Genomic DNA, 21,949 nt, shown 5'->3' on the forward strand with positions numbered 1-21,949 from the left:
CAGCAACCAGCATCCCTGAGCGATGCTCCACCAATCCAGTCCTTGGCCACTTCGGGGCAGAGTGCCACACACAGCTGCCTCGGACCCACGACACCCTTGTCCCCCCAGGGGAGGCAAGGGGCAGAACCAGAGCAGGAAGACGAACTAAAATATAAGTTTAGTTCTTTCCTGCCCCTCGTTTTCTCTAATCCTGTCTCACAGTTAAATAGGGGAGACCGGGACCTGAGGGTGACAAGAGACCAAAGGGGCAGAAAGCTACGGCCGACCCCTGGCGGCCAGGCACGGGGAGAGCAAGGAGGAGCACAGAGTACCAAGAGGGAGGGAGGGTGGGGACCCGGGGAAGCTCCAGACACAGGACCCCGCGAGTCTGACATACAAAGGCCACGGCTAAGGTGGGTTGAGGGAGGCCTGGAGCCCCAGAAGGGGAGTGGAGAAGAGAGGGGATGGCACAGCGGGAGGGAGGGAGAGAGGGAGGGCAGGGAAGGAGAGGGAGGAGGGAAACTCAAAGGAGAGGGGAGGGACAGGACAGGGGAGGGGACGCTCCGGAGGAGGCCCAGCTCCGGCGGACAGCGGGTTAAGCGTCTCCGCGTGAACTTCCGGATGTGACACAGGCCCGGCCCGCGCGAGCGGAGGAGCCGCCGCCGCCCTCGGCCGCGATCAGCGGGTCTCGGCCGCTCGGAGACCCCGGCACCCGGCGGGGACCTCGGGGACCTCCCGCCGCGATGAGCCCCCGGCCGTGACCGCCCGAGCCCAGGACAGGCGGCGCCGGCCCATGGCCCGGAGGGTAGGTGGCCGCGCCCGTCCTGCCCCAAGCCCCTCTCTGCCCCTCAATGTCCCTTTTTGCCCCCTCAGAGTGAGTGCCCTCTGCCCCTCCCTCTATTCCTCTCTGTCGCTCTCCCCCCCTCACTGCCCCCCTACTCTGTCTCTTGGGTCTCCCCCCACCCCTACCCCCTCCACTCCATCCTCTTCCCTTCTGCCTTCCCTCAGGCTTCTGTTGTCTCAGACCCACCAGGGGTGGGACATCTTACTAGGCTGCTAGACAAGGGACTCTCCTTTGGTCCTGGAGAGGGGGGAGACGGAGCCCTGAGGGCAGGGAGGGTTGGAGACAGGAGGACCCCATCTTCTGGGCTCTCGATGAGCAACAGGGAGCAGGTGAATTCACTTCAGGGTGCTAGAGAAGTTAGCCAGGAAGCAAAAGAGGAGAGACAGCCACGCAGGTGACCCAGGACACCCAGGTTGGCTGGAGCACACAGGACCCTCTGCCTCATACCAGTGAGCCCTTTGCCTCTTGGAGCCCGGGCTCTCCAGTGCCAGGAACAATCTCCGACCTGGAGATCAAAGGTCCAACTGCCCCATTGGTGATTCTGTGACAAGGGGACCCAGAATTCTGGCCCCCATACTCCTATTTCTGGTTGGAGCTGTTTGCATGGTGGAATGGGGTTACCCTTCCCCCAAATGTATTTATTGACTGCCAAATATCTTTCATTTCCTCATTCATTCAATTCCTACTCGGTGTTAGGCTCACTCGCTCTGCCTCTCACCCCTCTGTGTGTGTGTGTGTGTGTGTGTGTGTGTGTGTGTGTGTGTGTGTGTGTATAAGGTTATCTCTGGCAATTGGGGGGTGTGGTGCTTGAAGCCCGCATACTGTGGAGGACATGCTCTATAGCATATGTGTGCATACATGTCACACGGGTGTGTATGTAGGCTGTGTGCCCAACTGTGTGTGCATATGGGTATGGTGGATGGGATAAGTTGTTAAGACATTCTGAGGTGTATAGTTAGCTGCGTGGAGGCTCACATCTGTAATCTCAGCACGCCAGAGGCTAAAGCAGGAGGATCGCTCTGAGTTCCAGGCCAGCATGGGCTACAAAGTAAGATTCTACCTCAAAAACAAGACTGGGAGAGCCCCTGCCTAGAATCCCCCAGTGAGGGGCTGGGGGTGTGGCTCAGTGGTAGAGCCCCTGCCTAGAATCCCCCAGTGAGGGGCTGGGGTATGGCTCAGTGGTAGAGCCCCTGCCTAGAATCCCCCAGTGAGGGGCTGAGGGTGTGGCTCAGTGGTAGAGCCCCTGCCTAGAGTCCCCCAGTGAGGGGCTGGGGGTGTGGCTCAGTGGTAGAGCCCCTGCCTAGAATCCCCCAGTGAGGGGCTGGGGGTGTGGCTCAGTGGTAGAGCCCCTGCCTAGAATCCCCCAGTGAGGGGCTGGGGGCATGGCTCAGTGGTAGAGCCCCTGCCTAGAATCCCCCAGTGAGGGGCTGGGGGTGTGGCTCAGTGGTAGAGCCCCTGCCTAGAATCCCCCAGTGAGGGGCTAGGGGTGTGGCTCAGTGGTAGAGCCCCTGCCTAGGATTCACCAGGCCCCGGAACCCAGTACTAAGTGTACGGTCACATTTGTGAAATGATCAGGAAGAAACTGCATACGCAGGTGAATTTTGTGGATTTTCTGGATAGTGCCCTGCCGTCTCCTCCATGCTCTCCCTCCCTGGCTGGCTTCCTCTACATCTGCATCTCTACATCTCTTTGCCCTTTTCTCTCCCTGGGTTACTAGCAATCCAGCTCCTTCCTGGATATCCCCTGACCTGGGTGTCTTCTTTGGGTCCTGAGTGGACTTTCATACCCACTTGGACAGTTCTGTGAGACACTTGGAACTTAAGAGGGCAGAGGGCCGGGATTCTTGGAGACTGAAGTGCACCCTGTGTGGTCTGGGGTAAGGAGACGGAGCCCTGAGGATGCTGACCTCCGGGTTTGCCCCTTCTCCCACAGTATGATGAGCTGCGCCACTACCCCGGCATTGCAGAGCACACCCTGGCCGGCTTCTCAGAGGCAGCGCCTTCAGTAACTCGAACCCCTGGGCCCTATGGCCCACACCGACCTCCCCAGCCCCAAGCCCCAGGCTTGGACAGTGACAGCTTGAAGAGGGAGAAGGATGACATCTATGGGTGAGTGTGTCTAGGGACAGGGCAGGGGCTCCTCGGTGTCCTTTGTCTCTCGAGGTCTGTTTCTCTCCTTGTGTCTGTCTCCAAGCACTCCATGCGTCCCCTCATGCATGCCCACTTTCCTGTTCTTCCCAGACACCCCCTCTTCCCGCTCTTGGCCCTGGTCTTTGAAAAGTGTGAGCTGGCCACATGCTCGCCCCGCGATGGGGCCTCGGCTGGGCTGGGCTCATCCCCCGGTGGTGACGTCTGCTCCTCCGATTCCTTCAATGAGGACATTGCTGCCTTTGCCAAGCAGGTGGGCAGCCCCAGAATGAGGCACCAGGGGAGGCAGCAGAAAGGGCGGGCGGGAGGCGGACCACCTTGCCTGGCCTCTCTTCTCCCTCCCAGATCCGCTCCGAGAGGCCGCTGTTCTCTTCCAACCCGGAGCTGGACAACCTGGTGAGGCCCAGGCCTTCCCCGTGCCCCCGCAGTAGCCAGCCCCTGTCCTCCCCCACCTGTGTTCCTGGGGTTGACTGAGGGGTGAGAACAGGAAACCATTGGCCCACATCTCCGAGCACAAGACTGTTGCCCATTTGAGAACTCCAGGTGGTCAGAGTTTGAATCCTGGCTCTGTAACTCTAGCTCCATGTACCAGGGAGTCGGGGTGACTGGCGACACCTCCCTACACGTCTGTAAAACGCAGAGGAGAAAAGGGAGACAGAGAAAGCTAGTGAGAGATGCACTTTCTTTGCACCCCAGTACTTCCTATGGGCCTCATCCTTTGGCAAAGGTCTCTGGGAAATGTAGTTCACAAGGTGGAGGGTGGGAACCAGAGCAGAGGGCTGGTCAGCTCCCCTGGTGATGGACTCTCCCCCTGTCACTTCTCTTTCTACCTCAGCCATCAATCAAACTCTTCCCACCGCTGAGTTACTTCATCTGACTCTGTCTGCCCTTTGGTACAGCTGGTGTCTCTGCTGCTCTGTCCCTATCCTTTTCTTTCTTGGTTTTTGCTTTGCTACTGTCTCAAGGATATTTTTCTTTCTTTCTTTCTTTCTTTCTTTCTTTCTTTCTTTCTTTCTTTCTTTCTTTCTTTCTTTCTTTCCTTCCTTCCTTCCTTCCTTCCTTCCTTTCTTCTTTCTTTCTTTCTTTCTTTCTCTCTCTTTCTCTCTTCCTTCCTTTCTTTCTTTTTTGGAGACAGTGTCTCACCCCATTGTCCCGGAACCCACTATGTAGCCCAGACTGGCCTTGTCCTTGTGGGCAATCCTCCTGCCTTAGCCCCTTCCAAGTGCTGGGACCCCGTGTGTGCACCTCCACCCCTAGCTGCTCTCCTTTCTTCCTCCTCTCTGTTTGCAGATGGTGCAGGCCATCCAGGTACTCCGGTTCCACCTGCTGGAGCTGGAGAAGGTGAGGGTGTCTCACTTGCACCTGCCCCACCCCTCCCCCCTTTAGCCCCTCTCGCCCTGCTCCCCACTGGAGTGGAAGCAGAATGCTCCCTCACCCTGTCCACCCCAGCCCTGGCTCCCCCGCCCCGGGTGGCCCCCCCCAGTACCCCGCTGCCCTCCCAGGTCCACGACCTGTGCGACAACTTCTGTCACCGCTACATCACCTGCCTCAAGGGGAAGATGCCCATAGACCTGGTGATCGAGGACCGGGATGGTGGTTACAGGGAGGACCTTGAGGACTACTCGGCCTCCTGCCCCAGTCTCCCAGACCAGGTGGGCACCAACAGGCCACCAGGCACTTCCTGGCTACCACAGCTGGGCATGGGCACAGCAGGCAGGCGTGTTTCACACCCAAGTGCCTCAGAAGTGCCCGCCGTGGAGTGTGCATTGCACTCACATTCCCATATCACAACAGTGCACAGACACAGCTGGGCCACAGCACGGGCAACTGCACACACCACCAGCTTAAGTCAGGTCTAGACAGTCCCACTCAACAGACCATAATGAGCATCACCTCCTGAAACAAGCCCTAACCGTGAGCCGGTAGCACAGACCCTACAGTCACCCAAAGTCCCGGAACAAGCCACCTTCGCGACACATCGGCACAGGCCGCACGCAGATCTGTTGTACATCCTCAAACAAGCCATGACCCTGAGATAGTAGCACAAACCACACAGTCACTCTGGCACTGATAGTCTGAGGATAACCACAGTGTACAACACACCACCACACAGCTGATTCTGGTGGAGCCAAACAGCTCTAGACACTGCTGGACAAACTCAGATCTGATCACACTTGGACACAGACTGACCCAAAAGTCCTTGTGCACACATAACCATCGGGGGTCCTGCAGGCATGTGCACACATGCTGTGCTGCCCAGCAGCCACATGGGCTCATAGCCATCTATGTAGACTTAGAAGTACAGGTAAATAAAGTGGCATTGGCCGAGAGTGCCAGACAACATACATAGTAGCTGTGTAGATCCCAAGTTACCTCAACTGGGAAAAGCCACGTGGTGGCCACATCCAGCTGCTGCCAACACATCTAGCAATGGCACAACCGAGAGACAGGCACACTGCACAACTCCAGAGCCTGGGTACGCCCACACACTGCCTCCGGTTGGGGCTGGAGCAACAGCTCAGTAAGTAAAGCACTCACCATGTAAACCTTGCGTTCGGATCCACGGCTCCCATGTAGATGCTGGGTGAGTGATAGCCTGACTGCAACCCCAGCACTCGGAAGGCAGAGACCGGTACATGGAGCAAGCTGGCAGGCTACACTAGCTAGATTGGTGAGCTCTGGGTTAAGTGAGAGACCCTGCCTCAGTCAGTACACAGGCAGAGAGAATTTGAGCGAGACACCAGACATTCAACCCCTGGCCTCTACACACATATGCACACATGCAGATGCATACACAAGTACACATATGCACACACACACATAGCCCCTTTGGCCCCAGACTCGCCACGCGAATGTGCTCACAGTTTGCATGAGAGGATTGGGTATCACTCCCAGGGTAGTCCCTGCTTAGAATTCACAAAGCCTCTGTTATGCTCAAAGGGCAGTCGCCCAGAGGTCACACACACACACACACACACACACACACACACACACACACACGTCCTCACAGAGTCACACACACACATAGATATCCCCACAGAGTCACACACACACATAGATATCCCCACAGAGTCACACACACACACAGATATCCCCACAGAGTCACACACACACACACACACACACACACACACACACACACACACACGCATGCACGCAGGCACGCACGCACACAGCCACACTAACCACACCCACAGTCTGGAAGACAATCCAGTGGCAGGTGAGATGACTCAGTGTGTAACAGCTCCTGCTGCTATGCCCGACAACCTGAGTTAGAGCCCCACCCCCAACCCCCACCCCCACCCCCCGCCCATGTGACAGAGGGAAAGAACAAACCCCTTCCTGTTGCCCTCTGACCTCCGCACAGATGCCGTGGCACACTCGTGGCCATACACACTAAATACGTAGATAAATGTATTCAAAAAATAGACAGTACAACCCTTGAATTTTGTCACAAACGAGGGAAAAAAAGACTTTGTGATCACCGTAAGCTACAGCCGCATGAGCCTGATACTGGCCACCACGGTCACCCCAACACCACTGTTTGTTTTCTGCAGCACCCCGGCACAACCACATATAGTGACACCCTCTCTGTGGGCAATGCTGCCATCCGGGGGGTCTGGGGGAACAGCACTCCCACTCAGGGAGAGTATGCTCAGTTATATGACACATGAAAAGTCTCAGGAAAAAGCCTGGCATGGTGGTACAGGCCTGTGACTCCGGAATTCTGAAGGCTGGAGCAGGAGGAGCACTGTGAGCTTGAGGCCATTTTGAACTGCCCAGTGAGTTTTCAGGCCAGACTGGGCTACAGACAGACACCATCTCAAAAAAAAAAAAAAAAAAAAAAAAAAAAAAAAAAAAAAAAAACCACAAAAATAGGACTGGGGCCTGGAGAGATGGCTCAGAGGTTCCCAGAGGACCTAAGTTCAATTCCCAGCAGCCTGGCATACAGGTCTACATGCAGGCAGAACACTGTATACAAAAATAGGTCCTGGACCCTTTTATATGAAATTCTGAAAGCAAACTGGGGATGTAGTTCAGAAGTAGAGCCCCTGCCTGGCATCCCTCATTTGAGGGACTGGGGGTGTGACCCAGTGGTAGAGCCCCTACCTAGAATCCCCCAGTGAGGGGCTGGGGTGTGGCTCAGTGGTAGAGCTCCTGCCTAGAATCCCCAAGTGAGGGGCTGGGGTGTGGCTCAGTGGTAGAGCCCCTGCCTAGAATCCCCCAGTGAGGGACTGGGGTGTGGCTCAGTGGTAGAGCCCCTGCCTAGAATCCCCAAGTGAGGGGCTGGGATGTGGTTCAATGGTAGGGCACTTGCCTAGCATGCAGGATAGGATACCTTGGGATCTGTTCCCAGCACTATACAAAACAATATATCTGGAAACATTTTTTTTTCATAAGTTCAGTGCAAATTCATTGGCAAAAAAAAAAGTTCAACCTGAACTAATGAGAGGCTATTTATAGCCTGTATTTTTCCCACTTAGTTAATATTCATGTGGTTTGCTGGGGCATGTTAATGGGTTTGGTGCTGAGGCAGAGCGCTGGATCCTGCTGGGGGGTGAGTAGGAAACCCACTGCCCAGTATCCCGGCTCAGGATGAGAAAGGTTTTGTTTGCTTTATTGTTTACATCATCCGTTGCTCTTTGGAGGCAGGGTCCTACCCTGTAGCCCAGGCTGCCTTGGAATTCATGGCACTCCTCCCTCAGCCTGCTGCATGCTGCGTTCACCGGCATTACCGCTCCTGTCTTCCAGAGTGAGGGCTGAAATCTGAAGCATCTCTGGCCCCGAGGGTGTCAGGCGTGGGTGTGCCGTAGACTGTGCTAGCTCCTGCCGACTTGGCAATCGTTACACACCTTTACACAAATGAGCTCATCGCACACTTCTCACACCAGGGGAGAGCTGCTCTTGTCTTCCATTTCCCAGTTGAAAATGGCACAGAGAGGCCAAGTGACTCGCCTAAGGTCACACAGCCAGGAAGGCAGGAACAGGTCTTACCCACAGAGCCTGGACTCCCTGAGCTTTCCTACTGACATCCGATTCTTTTTTCCTAGAACAATACATGGATCAGAGACCACGAGGACAGTGGGTCTGTGCATCTGGGGACCCCGGGTCCATCCAGTGGAGGCCTGGCCTCCCAGAGTGGGGACAACTCAAGTGACCAAGGTGAGAAGCTTAGGAGGGACAGAGGACGCATGGCAGTTGTTCTGAAGATCAAGGTTGGCCTTCCTGTGGGACTTCCAGGGGAAGAGCTGCAGTGTGGTGTCTCGAGTGAGGGTACTGAGGTCCTGTGTTGCTTACCACCACCCACTGGGCATGTCCCTCTCCCCAGGAGATGGGCTGGACACAAGCGTGGCCTCTCCGAGTTCTGCAGGCGAGGACGAGGAGCTGGACCTGGAGCGCCGACGGAACAAGAAGAGGGGGATCTTCCCCAAAGTGGCCACCAACATCATGAGGGCCTGGTTGTTCCAGCATCTCTCGGTGAGAGCCTTTAGATTGGGTGGAGGTGGGCATGGGGAGAGGGAGGCAGGCTGTCCCAGAGGAGGCCAAGCCCCAACCCAGAGCCACCCAGCGATGAATACTCCCCAGCAATCCCTCCTCTCTGCTCACCTACCCATCAATCATCCACTCACCACCCGCCCCAGGATACCCTGTGGAGGATGTTCTCTTGCTCAATGTATTGTGATGACAAGGACCAGAGAGGTTAAGCGACTTGCTTGAGGTCACCCAGCCAGTTCAAAAGAAAGCAGTCTAGCCTTAACTCCTGCACCACACTGCCTTGTGGAGGGAGACTGATAAGCAGACAGGGAGAGGTTAAAAGCAGAGGTGGGGAGGGTCTGGTAGGAGGAAGGTAGAGATGGGGATAGACTGAGGACAGAGGAAGAGAGAGAGATAAATGGAAACTTAGAACTGGAAATGGCAGCTCAGCCTGCAATCCCAGCACTCTGGAGGCTGAGGCAGGAGGATTCTGAGTTTGAAGACAACCTGGGCTCCATAGGAAACCTCTCAGTTCAAAAGACACAAGAGCATGTCTGTTAACATGGGCTCAGTGGGTCAAGATACTTACTGCCCAGCCTGAGTCTGGTTCCCAGGACCCATGTGGTGGAAGGAGAGGACTGACCCCCACGAGTTGTCCTCTGGTCTCCACGTGCATGCCCACACAGACAGAACGAGACTATAAATACAGTTTTAAAGTGGGGGGGTTGGGGGGCTTGAGCTGTAGTTAAGTTGGGTGGGTTGCTGGCCTAGCATGAGGAAGTCTTGGGTTCCACCCATGGCTGCACAAACGGGAGGTGGTGAGCCACACCTGTAACCCCAGCACTTGGGAGGCAAGGCTGTCCTCAGCTATAAGGCAAGTTTGAGGCCAGCCAGGGCTACAGAAGAAAAACTAAGGGTGGGAAGTACAGCTGAGCAATATGTTGAGAAATGGGGAGAGGATGAGGAAGGACTCTGAGGGACTCCTTGAGCGGGACTGGCTGGGTGGGGCTGCTTGCCACCCCTGCCTGTGAGTCCCCTCCTGTCCAGTTGCCTCTGGTCGCTTTGAGAGGTCGGGATAGGAAGTAAATTGCCCAAGACTTGGCTGGGCTTGGCCTCCTTGGCCAGGGAGGGAGAGGCTGTCCCACCCTCCTCCTGCCTCGGGGACCTGATGCGCCGAGGCTAGACCTTAGAGAGGGACAGCAGTGGGGCAGGCCGAATGACTCTTGTTGGTGGCTGCAGCACCCGTACCCCTCGGAAGAGCAAAAGAAACAGCTGGCCCAGGACACGGGGCTCACCATCCTGCAGGTGAACAACTGGTGAGTGGTTGGGCTGGGCGCTGTCCGTGGTGCTGAAAGGTCACCTCCCACCCCCTTGGCCTTCACAGCCCGAATGTGGATTCCTTCCACGGTCCCTTCCTTCTTCTTGCGGCTCTCTGGCCCCCTGAATACTTCCTCACATTTTTTTCTTGCCTCTGACACCTCCTAGGTTTATTAATGCCCGGAGACGGATTGTGCAGCCCATGATTGACCAGTCCAACCGCACAGGTACTCAAAAGGGCGGGAAGTCCTGTGCCTGAGCCTGCACGCTAACATCTTTGGAGGCTTCCTAAAAATTCATCTTATACTCTTGATCCCCTCTTGGCGCTTCTGTGGTTCCACCCGAACCTCAACTCCCTTCTCAAGGATCCTGGGGGCTCTGTCTGCACCCTAAATGTCATCTTCTGGGCTGGAGAGATGGCTCAGCGGTTAAAAGCATTGATTGTTCTTCTAGAGGTTCTGAGTTCAATTCCCAGCAACCACATAGTGGCTCACAAACATATGTAATGAGATCTGGTGCCCTCTTCTGGCCATGCAGACAGAGCACCTTATACATAGTAAATAAATAAATAAGTCTTTAAAAAAAAAAAATAAATGTCATCTTCTTTTCTAAAATAAGTATTGACATTTTTTTTTTTTAATTTCTGAGACTGGGTCTCGCTATGTAACTCTAGTTGGCCTGGAACTCACTATGTAGACCAGGCTGGCATTGAATGCACAGAGATCCACCTGCCTCTGCCTCTCAAATGCTGAGGTTAAAGGCATTTGCCACCGCATCAGGTTCCAACCCTATCCTTGTGACTCTTAGGGGGTCTATCTCATTGAAACTCTCTCTGAATGGCTCCTGGGCCTCTGCCTATACCCCAGCCCACTCTGAGGAGTTTCCAGGCCTCAGCCTCAGCCCCCTCCACAGGACTTCGGAGACTGTGCCTTCACGACAACACCTCTGTAGGCCTCCAGAGGTTCACCATGCACCCCATCCTCTTTCCTAGGGCAGGGTGCGTCTTTCAACCCTGAGGGCCAGCCTATGGCAGGCTACACAGAGACTCAGCCACAAGTGACAGTCAGGACACCAGGTAAGTTCCCTATCTCTGCAGAGTCACTTCCTACACCGGGCTCCACCTCTACCAACACACCTTCTAGACTCAGTTCATGAATAATTCATGGCTTACCTGCACGCAGGGAGCAGAAGATAACGCCACTGGACAGCTCCAGTTCTTCCAGGCGCAGCTAAATTTGAGACTAGTTTTTCTTAAAAGGTCAGAACCACCACTACCTCCTTCTCTTCCAGCTCCTCTTCCCCCTCCTTCTCCACCACCTCCTCCTTCTCCTCCTCCTCATCCTCATCCTTTGGTTTTTCAAGACAGAGTCTCTCTGTGCAGCCCTGGCTGTCCTGGAACTCACCCCTTAAACCAGGCTAGCCTTGCACTCACAGAGATCCTCCTGCCTCTGCCTCCCAAGTGCTGGGATTAAAGGTGTGCGCCACCACCACCTGACTCAGAACCTTCTTAAACACTTGACTCATCTGATCGTGGCGAAGGACCCTGGATAACAGAAGGGGAGAGGAGGTCTTAGGGCATCTATGGGCAGGAAGGCTCACTGACCCTCTCTTTTGTTTTTCAGGATCAATGGGGATGAATCTGAACTTAGAAGGAGAGTGGCATTACCTATAGAGACTGGGGTCAAAAGGAGGGTGAGTGTCCAAAGTCTAGAGATTGGCAGTCCCAGATGTTGTTAAACTCCAGCAGTGGACCCAACTAGAGCAGTGCCAATCAGGGTCCCTGAAATGAGGATTTTCCAAGCTTGATGGAAAGATGCTTCATCCATCCTTCCATCTACCCATCCATCATCTACCTATCCATCCATCCACCATCAACCCATTTATCTACCTGTCTACCTATCCATCCATCTATCTACCCACCCATCCATCATCCACCCATTCACCCACCTGTCTACCTATCCATCCATCTTTCTATCCAGCTATCTCTCCATCCATTCATTTATCCACTCATCCAGCATCCATCTACCCATCTATTCACTCATCTATCATAGGAACCAATGCAGTACCTTCTGACTTGGTCTATCTTCCCTCCCACAGGTCTTAGCCTCCGGACTGTGACCACCAGCCTTGTACTTAATTGATCCCTCCTGGTCCTTGGGCTTCAGGACTTCACCTCCAAAGCTCCCACCCCATTCAACGCCTACCTCCCTGGGGCCCCCAGAGGCTTGGGGACCCAAGAGCCCACTTGAGGGCCTCTCAAGGGCAAAGACAAAGCCTCCAGGTCCTACACCCTTCTTCTGTCCTTCTCTTCGCCCAGGACCTGAGCTGAGAACTGGGCCAGGGTCTGCAGAAGATGGTGGCTGGGGCCCCAATCTAGGACAGAGAAGGGGTTGGGGTTGGGCAAGGGTGGTCAGGGAAGGAGGGTCACCTGGATCCAAAGTTAAGGAGAGTTCCCTCCATCCTCCTGCCCTCTGCCCCCCTCCCTTCTCTGACATTCTTCTACTTTTCTTTTTTTTTTAATGATAAAGTCTTAAAAATCGAAATCAAAATTCTCATTTGTCTTCTAAGATTTCAAATCCTTGGTCATTTGAAACTGAAGAATCACAAACACTAACAGTCATTGGCCATCTTTCTCCCAATGCCTGCTCTGAAATACCATATGTATCAGTTAGCTGCTGCTGCTGTGTAACAAGCTGTCCCCGAATTCCGTGGCTCGAAGTGTATACTGTTGTTGAGGTCATCATGCTTCTGTTTGGCCCCTTATACTAGGCACAGCTGGACTTTAAAAGTGGCCACAGGTGTCAGTGAAATAGCTCAGTGGATAAAGGTGCTTGCAGCCAAGCCTCATGGCTTGAGTTTGAGCCCCCAGGACCCACATGGTGGGAGGAGACAACAGACTCTTCCCAGTTGCATGTGTGTGTGCGCGCACACACACATGCACGTGCACACACACACACACACACACACAGCATAAAAACCAGAGCTGTCAAGATGGCTCAGGGGGTTAAAGTCCACCAACCCCCGCCCCATTCCAAGCCTGAAGACACAAGTTCAATACTCAAGATCCACACGATGGAAGGAGAGAGTCAGCTCCCATAGCAGTCCCCTAACTTCCACATGCATGCCATGACACAGATGTGAGCTCTCCCTCTGAAATAAATGCCAAAGATGTTCTCAAAAAGGAAGCATACAAACCTTAAAAGCAGTTCAAGTTTCTGCACAGGGGCCAGTCCCAGCAGCCTCTCAGACTCAGGGCAGCTGTGGCAGTGCACTGACATGGAGCAGCTAGAAGCCCAGCACCGAAGCCAACAAAGTCCAGGGCCAGCCTGATATTTGCCCAAGACACCACAAAGCGGCATGCAGAGTCAAGGTGCTCAGATCTGAGCGCCTGCTTGTGGCAAGTGACCAGCTCCATCCAGCTTCATGGATGGTCTGTTCCACATGCCCTGTGGACACCAACCCATACGAGCTGAAGCCCCACACAGAAAGTGGTACAGTGGGCACAGAGAGCCTGTGAATGCTCTGTACAGTATGAGTCACTGTAGATGACATGGTGACAGAATCCTGTCCACTATACTGCAGCTAGACTGCACTGCTTAATGATGAGGAAGAGTCTAGGGTAGGGATCAATACTAAAACTAGTGTCCAGAACCCCCTAGTTAGGGGCTGGGGATGTGGCTCAGTGGTAGAGCCCCTGCCTAGAATCCCCCAGTGAGGGGCTGGGGTGTGGCTCAGTGGTAGAGCCCCTGCCTAGAATCCCTCAGTGAGGGGGCTATCTTTTGACTTCTTTTTTTTTTTTTTTGTTTTTGTTTTTGTTTTTTGTTTTTCGAGACAGGGTTTCTCTGTGTAGCTTTGCGCCTTTCCTGGAGCTCACTTGGTAGCCCAGGCTGGCCTTGAACTCACAGAGATCCGCCTGGCTCCGCCTCCCGAGTGCTGGGATTAAAGGCGTGTTCCACCACCGCCGGGCTGTCTTTTGACTTCTACAACTTACTGTGGCGCAAGAGTAAGTAACACACCCAGAGATTAAAACTAATTTAAAGGGCCAGTGAGATGGCTCAGTAGACGGAGACGCTTGCCACCAAACCTGACAGCTTGAGTTTGCTCCCTGATACCTGCCTGGTGGCAGATGAGAGCTGACTCCCACAAATATCTTCTGAGCTCCACATTTGGAGTGTGCAACTCGAGTCTGTGAGAACACGCACACACACATAACTGAATACATTTTAAAAAATAAAATAGGGGCTTGATTGATAGCTCAGCAGCTAAGAGCACTGGCTGCTCTTCTACAGGACCTGAGTTCTATCCCAGTACCTACATGGTGGCCTGCTGTGGATATCACTCTGTATAAATAAAATGCTGAATGGCCAGTAGCCAGGCAGGAAGTACAGGCGGAACAAGCAGAGAAGAGAATTCTGGGAACAGGAAGGCTGAGTCAGAAGACGCTGCCAGCTGCCACCATGAGAAGCAACATGTTAAGATACCGGTAAGCCATGAACCACGTGGCAACTTATAGATTGATAGAAATGGGTTGATTTAAGATATAAGAATAGTTAGCAAGAAGCCTGCCACAGCCATACAGTTTGTAAGTAATATAAGTCTCTGTGTGTTTACTTGGTTGGGTCTGAGCAGCTGTGGGACTGGTGGGTGAGAGACATTTGTCCTGACTCTGAGCCAGGCAGGACTGGAGAAAACTCCAGCCACAGTGGCTCATCACAATGTGTAACTCCAGTTCTGGGAGATCCAACATCCTCTTCTGGCCTCTATGGGTGCTTCACATATGTGGTTTTATAGACATACATGCAGATAAAGCACTTGTATTAGGGTTATCTAGAGTCACAGAACTTATGGAATGGACATATATGGAATTTATTAGAATGACGTACAGGCTGCAGTCCAGCTAATCTAACAATGGCTAGCTATGAATGGAAAGTCTAAGAATCTAGCAGTTTCTCAGTCCCACAAGCCTGGGTACCCCAGCTTGTCTGTGTATGCTGGAATCCCAAAGAAGTAGGTCCCAATGACAAGGTTGACAGGGTGATGGCAAGCAGGTGGACAAAGAACCCTTCCTTCTTCCATTGTCCTTATACGGGCTTCCAGCAGAAGGTATGGCCCAGATTAAAGGTGTGTCTTCCCGCCTCAACATCTGGATCACAGGTGTGCCCTCCATTTCTGGATTGTAGCTCATTCCAAGTTGACCACCAAGAATAGCCATCACAAAACCCATACATGCTAAATAACCAAATTGAAAAAAAAAATTCTTGGATGTTTTAAAAAGGTAACATAGAGCCAGGTATGGTAGGACATGCCTGTAATACTCTGGAGGCAGAGGAAGGAGGAGGATGAGCTCTGACCAGCCTGGGCTACAGAGCAAGACCTAAACAGGAATCTCTGAAACAGTGCTGGACAGTTTGTGTCCCAGGAGACTCAACAGCTCTCTCTGGCATCACAGGAACCTGCACACACACACACACACACACACACACACACACACACACACACACACACACACACACACGTGTGGTGTTCACCCAGGGACATGCACACACACATAAATAAAGTTAACAAAAATAAATAGTTTATAATTAGCTAACATGAACTGCTTCGCAGGTGTGACATTGTTCTTGTGACTAGGATAAGTTGAGCTGATTTCCCGGGGACTCTGCAGTGGGATGGATGATGGACGGGCAGCTGGGAGGACCACCGACCTGACCCTCCATGCCACTCACTGTTGGATCCATGAGATGGGAGATTACTAAGAAGTCTGAGTCCTGCCACAGGGGAGGCGGCTGCAGACTCGCTGCCCCAGCCTGACACAGGCAAGGGTCTCAGCGGCAGCCCAGAGGACTGTGGGATTCTGGCTAGACTCTGGCTAGTTGTAGGGCAGAGGTGGGTGGAGATGCTTTACCAACCCCCATCTTCTCAGTGACCGGAAATGACTCAAACTTAATTCTTCCTAATTAGTAGGGTCTGATGGGCCACCCAGGAGGAGGGAAACTGGGTGGAAGGTTAATTGCAACTAAAAATACCTCTTCCTGGGGGGGAAAATCAGCATACCCTTAAGTATGAGTGGCAATGCCCAGAAGGGGTATGGGGGGGCAGTGGAAGCTAAGTGTAGGTGGAGAGGTCAGACTTGGTTCTCAGGGGTGGGAAGTCAGATGTCACCGAAGACAGCATGTGGTGACAAGCTGATCCTTCGGTGATTTGGAGGGATCAGTGCAACTAGAGCCACCGTGAATGTGGCCCTGGTCAGGCACGGTATGGTGTACCATCAGGAAGAGATGTGTCCCAGGCTGTCTGTCCTGGTGCCTCTGTCATCCGGAAATAGGAGACTCTACGTATCCCAGTGACATATTGGGATGGTTGGGAAGAGGGGTCTGTGTCCTTGGGGACCACTTCCTAGCTGTCAATGGCATCCCTGTGTGTGGAGCTGGGTGAGATGACCAGGCCCCTCTGTGTTCACCCAGTGATCTTCCTTCTTGAACTCTGCATGTGGCTATGTGGCATTGAGTTGATGGCTTGTTGTGGTTTGGATGTGGTGAGTCCCCCAGAGACTCAAACAGGTAGCAACGGTTAGTGGCATTGTGATACCTTCGGTATGCAAAGCCTAGCTGGTCACCAAGGGCACGGCTGGAGGGCTACAGCTCAGACCCACTTCCAGCCCGTGCTCACCAATTGTTTTTTTAATGTAAATGGTTGTGTTGCCGGCGCGTATGTCCATGAACTGTGTGTGAGCAGCGACCACTGAAGTGAAAAATAAGGGTGGGGGCTGTTAAATCCCCTGGAGCTGGAATTACAGGCAGCGTGTGAGGCACCATGCGGGTGCTGGGAACTGAACCATGGTCCTCTGTAAGAGCAGCCAGTGCTCCAAACTGCTCCGCCATCTTTACAATCCCTCGCTGTGGTGGTTTAAGTAGGTATGGCGCCCACAGACTCCCGAGTGTGAATGCTTAGCCCATAGGGAGTGTCACTATCAGGAGGTGTGGAAGAAGTGTGTGGCCGTGGAGGTGGGCTTTGACATCTGATGTGCTCAAGCTCTGCCCAGTGTGGCGCACAGGCTCCTGCTGCTGCCTGCAGATCCAGATGTAGAAATCTCCTTCCGCAGCACTGTGTCTGCCTGAGCGCCACCGTGCTTCCTGCCATGGTGATAATGACCTGAACCTCTGAAACTGTAAGCCAGCCCCGATTAAAGTGTTTCCTTCATCAGAGTTGCTGTGGCCATGGTGTCTCCTCACAGCAATAAAACCCCAACGCCCACTAAAATTTTTTCCCTTCTTGTTTTTGTGCATGTGCCTGAATGTTTGTGTGTGCACCACCTGCGTGCATAAGCCCATGGATGGCAGAAGAGGGCACTGGATCCCCAGGGACTGGAGTTATAGGAGGATGTGAAACACCATGTGGACCTGGGAACCGAACCTGCGTCCTCTGCAAGAGGAGTAAGCCCTCTTAACCACTGAGCCATCTCTCCAGCCCCCTCCCTTTAATCCAGGGTCTCATGGAACCCAAGCTAGCCTCAAACTCCGTGAGAGCCTGGAATGACTGTGAATGCCTCACACCCCTGCCTCCAGCTCTCTGGTGCTTCCACGCCTGGCTTCAGTTTGGCTCCCTTGTCATTCACGGATTTATTTTGAAATAGGATTTCAGATAGTCCATGTTGGCCTCGAACACCTCTACCTCCCGAGCGGTGAGATTGCAAGTGTGCTGGTGTTACTGTGCTCAGCAAGCTCCTTTCCCGGAAGTCAGAACTTAAAGGGAACTACTGCCCCAGAAACAGAAACCCTAAAATGGGGTTCCCTTCTTGAGCCCCAGGGGCTTGGGTACAAGCCAGACGCTGTCACTAACCTGGACCGCTAAGGCTAAAGTAGCCTCTGGAGAATCTGGAGAGCAGGATGATGGCACTGACCGGTTATTTATTCATGGCTTCTAGAGGCCAAATAGACAAGCATGCACACTTGGTCTCCAGAGCCCGGGGCTGCATCTTAACAGTTTGAGCAACAACAGGTCACATGACCATAATGGTCCCATAGGACTATACCACCCAGGGAATCTGAATCCATCTGAATTCATCTACCAACTCTTCTCAGAACATCTCTGGTGGTTTGAATAAGAATGGCTCCCATAGACTCAAGGTTTTAAATACTCAGTCCATAGGGAGTTTATGGGAGCCATTAGAAGGTGTGGCCTTGTTGGAGTGGGTGTGGCTTTGTTGGAGGAAGTGTGTCAATGTGGGGGCGGGCTTTGAGGTCTCAAGCTCAAGCCAGTTCACTTCCTGCTGCCTGCAGCAGATCCAGATGTAGAACTCTCAGCTCCTTCTCCAGCATCATGTCTGCCTACATGCTGCCATGCTTCCAGTCATGACGGTAATGGACTAAACCCCTGAAACTATAAGCCAGCCCCAATTAAATGCTTTCCTTTGTAAGACTTGCTGTGGTTATGGTGTCTCTTCACGGCAATGAAACCATAACTGAGATAGTGTCCATCATTAAGTGAGGGCTAAGGGTATGTAAAAGAATTTCAGGTCAAGTGGAGGAAAGTCTACACAAACCCCTTAGCCCATTCACAAGATGGAGTCACTTCAAGTCCCAGAGCCCTTTGCAGGAAGCAGGGCATGGAGGAAGAGAAGGTACCAGGCATGGAGGGCTGCTTGCAAGCCTAGGTATTAGGAAGGTTGAGGCAGGAGGATCTCAAGACCACAATAAGCCTGTGCAACTTAGTAAGGTCTGTCTCAGAAAGAGAAGGGCTTTGAGAGAGATTAGCTGGTAAAGGCGTGTGTTTGCAACCCTGATGACAGGTTCAATCCCTGGACCCACAAGTTGTTCTCTGAACTCCATATACATGTCATGGAATGCATGTGTCCACACACAAACACACACAAAATAAATACATTTTTAAAAATAGGGCCTGGCAGTGGTAGCACACGCCTTTAATTCCAGACTCAGGAGGCAGAGACAGGTAGATCTCTGTGAGTTTGAGGCTAACTTGGTCTACCGAGCAAGTTCTAGGACAGCCAAGGCTACATAGAGAACATCTGTTTCAAACAAACATAAAGAAAAGAAAAACAGTGCTGAAGAGATGGATCAGCAGTTAAGAGCTCTTGAGTTCGATTCCTAGAACCCATGTGGTAGCTCACAACCATCCTTAACCCCAGCACCAGTGGATCCAACAGGCATGTACATGGTACACATGCATGCAGGCAAACATTCATGTACATAAAGTAAAATAAATCCAAAAACAATCAAAGTAAAATGAGCCTAGGGTCATGAAGGCTCTGTAACAGAATACTTGCCTAGAATCCAACAGTGAGGGGCTGGGGTGTGGTTCAGTGGTAGAGCCTCTGCCTAGAATCCAACAGTGAGGGGCTGGGGTGTGGCTCAGTGGTAGAGCCTCTGCCTAGAATCCAACAGTGAGGGGCTGGGGTGTGGTTCAGTGGTAGAGCACTTGCCTAGAATCCAACAGTGAGGGGCTGGGGGTGTGGCTCAGTGGTAGAGCCCCTGCCTAGAATCCAACAGTGAGGGGCTGGGGTGTGGCTCAGTGGTAGAGCCCCTGCCTAGAATCCAACAGTGAGGGGCTGGGGTGTGGCTCAGTGGTAGAGCCCTTGCCTAGAATCCCTCAGTGAGGGGCTGGGGGCGTGGCTCAGTGGTAGAGCCCCTGCCTAGAATCCCCCAGTGAGGGGCTGGGGTGTGGCTCAGTGGTAGAGCCCCTGCCTAGAATCTCCCAGTGAAGGGCTGGGGGCGTGGCTCAGTGGTAGAGCCCCTGCCTAGAATCCCTCAGTGAGGGGCTGGGGTGTGGCTCAGTGGTGGAGCCCCTGCCTAGAATCCCCCAGTGAGGGGCTGCAGATGTGGCTCAGTGGTAGAGCCCCTGCCTAGAATCCCCCAGTGAGGGGCTGGGGTGTGGATCAGCAGTAGAGCCCCTGCCTAGAATCCCCCAGTGAGGGACTGGGATGTGGCTCAGTGGTAGAGCCCCTGCCTAGAATCCCCCAGTGAGGGGCTGGGGTGTGACTCAGTGGTAGAGCCCCTGCCTAGAATCCCTCAGTGAGGGGCTGGGGTGTGGCTCATTTGTGGAGCCCCTGCCTAGAATCCCCCAGTGAGGGGCTGGGGTGTGGCTCAGTGGTAGAGCCCCTGCCTAGAATCCCCCAGTGAGGGGCTGGGGTGTGACTCAGTGGTAGAGCCCCTGCCTATAATCCCCCAGTGAGGGGCTGGGGTGTGGCTCAGTGGTAGATTTCCCTGCCTAGCATTCAGTGAGGCTCTAGACTCAATCCTCAGCATTTAAACAATGAATACTAGAAGCAGATATCACTGATCTTTCTCTCATCTCCCCCCAAAAGGGGCGTGGCTTCATCCCTGGACCACTACATACTGGATAGAAGACAGTACTCCAAGTTCGGGGACTGATAACCCCAATCCAAGGAGACTAGAAATTTCCCTGGGGGCCTCCTGTCAAAGCAGGCGCTGATGGAGTCAGGTCATCCTCAAGGCTTAGCTTGCAGTGCTTCACAGCGGCCCACAGGACTCCAAACCCCATGATTATCTCCATGTCTCTTGTGCACCTCATTCCCTGGCCGGGTACAGTTGCTATGATGAGCGCCGGTGATGTCATCAGGCCCCTCGTAGACCTGTGTCTTTGAGCCTGGGACGTGTGACATTAGGAGTCTCTATCGCTGGGACCTGGGGCACCTCAGATTTCCTAGGACTCGTCCTTCACAGCCAGAGCAAAGGCCATTGGCTGGCTACGAGTCAAGGTCAACTTCCCAGAGGAGGCCGACATGTGTCAATGTTGGAGGCCATCAACACAGGGACCATGGAGCAGCAGTGAGTCTGTTTTCCACAAGGGGGAGCTGAAGAGCCATGAAAAATTTCTCCCCCTTTCCCTCCCCACCTTTTTTTTTTTTGATGATTTTTTTACTATATAGCCCGGGCTGGCTTGGAACTCTGCAGATCAGGCTAGCCTCGAACTCACGGAGATCTACCTGTCTCTGCCTCCCAAGTGCTGGGAATAAAGCCATGTGACACTACACCTGGTTTTTTCCCTATTATTTCCTGGAGAAGGAGCGTATATGCCACCTACCTATGGAGGACAAGCCCTGGAAGAGAATGGGTTCTCTCCTTCCACTAAGTGAGTCCCAGGAACCAAACTCAGGTCTCAGGCTTGGCAGCAAGTGCCGTTTACACACAGACCCATCACGGATGTTGCTGGATGACAGCTTCACTGAGGTATAACTGTACAATTCAACAGCTTTGGCATATTGCTTAAAATGCACATCCATCAGTAACAAACTTTAATGTTTATTTTTATTGACAGGTAATTTTATGCACGTATATAATGAATCTGGATTCTTTTCACCCCCATCCCCCTCTCTCGCCTCTCTCTCACTCCTGTTGGACCCCTTTTTATTCACAACAAGCCCCTTCGACTTGCAGACTTTTCTGTTTTGATTTCGTTTGCTTGTTTGTTTTGTGAGCCACTGAGCTAAACTAAGGTTGCTCACATGAGCACCAGTGTGGCTCACACAACCAGGTCTGATAGTATCACTACTTTTTGTTTGGTTTGGTTTGCTTTTGTTTTGAGTTACGGTCTCAGTAATTGCCCAGGCTGATCTTGAACTCCAGATTCTCCCTTCTCTGTCTCCCAAGTGCTGACATTACAGGCCTTACAACACGCCCATCTTGAGGTAGCGTGCTGTGAGCCACAGGAAAATGTAATGGAATTCAGCTACTATCACAAAAGCTACTACTTGGAAAGGTCAAGGACGTCTCCAAAGGTCAAGCCATGGCTTAAGAAGTCTTGGTGATATTTAGCTTTTGTATGTATATTAGCTGGTTCCTACAATGATTTTCTTGTAACGCTATGCATGCTTACTAAAACTCCTAACTGTATTTCTCTAAAATACCTATCAAGCATCCAAGGCCAAACGAAACACCTGTCTCCTAGATCAGGCAGACAGCATTATTTCTTGTGCTATTTAGAGTGAGACCCTCCTTTCTTATACAACCTTACCTACAGACCCCTAACTTCTTACCTAACCACTTCTAGGAATGTAGACTGAGCACACAGATCCCCTTTTTTATATACTCACTGGTCATTAGCACTCAGTTGACCTCCTCCTTTACCACTGCCATTTTGGGTTGTAAAAGAAAGCCTGGTGGTCACTGCCTGAGGAAAATCCTTACCTACCTTTATGACCCTGTAGGAA

At 52.8% G+C, this 21,949-nt stretch overlaps 1 protein-coding gene across 3 annotated transcripts; it reads left to right on the forward strand.

The window, feature by feature from the left end:
• Window positions 1-623: 623 nt before the first annotated feature.
• Window positions 624-12,015, forward strand: Meis3 (Meis homeobox 3). Of its 3 annotated transcripts, none has more exons than XM_006991454.4 (13): window positions 624-784; window positions 2,756-2,931; window positions 3,064-3,223; window positions 3,316-3,366; window positions 4,261-4,311; window positions 4,473-4,622; window positions 8,022-8,133; window positions 8,300-8,448; window positions 9,685-9,761; window positions 9,931-9,989; window positions 10,754-10,837; window positions 11,385-11,454; window positions 11,860-12,015. In XM_006991454.4, exons 1-12 carry the CDS (start codon window positions 773-775, stop codon window positions 11,432-11,434), a joined length of 1,131 nt encoding a protein of 376 aa, XP_006991516.1. In that variant the 5' UTR covers window positions 624-772; the 3' UTR covers window positions 11,435-11,454; window positions 11,860-12,015. The 3 variants fall into 3 exon arrangements, with proteins under 3 accessions (XP_006991516.1, XP_015865267.1, XP_015865270.1); XM_016009781.3 differs by having other exon boundaries at window positions 4,524-4,622; XM_016009784.3 differs by lacking the exon at window positions 4,473-4,622.
• Window positions 12,016-21,949: the final 9,934 nt, after the last annotated feature.

Source organism: Peromyscus maniculatus, chromosome 1, assembly GCF_049852395.1.
Source record: "Peromyscus maniculatus bairdii isolate BWxNUB_F1_BW_parent chromosome 1, HU_Pman_BW_mat_3.1, whole genome shotgun sequence".
NCBI classification, from domain to species: domain Eukaryota; kingdom Metazoa; phylum Chordata; class Mammalia; order Rodentia; family Cricetidae; genus Peromyscus; species Peromyscus maniculatus.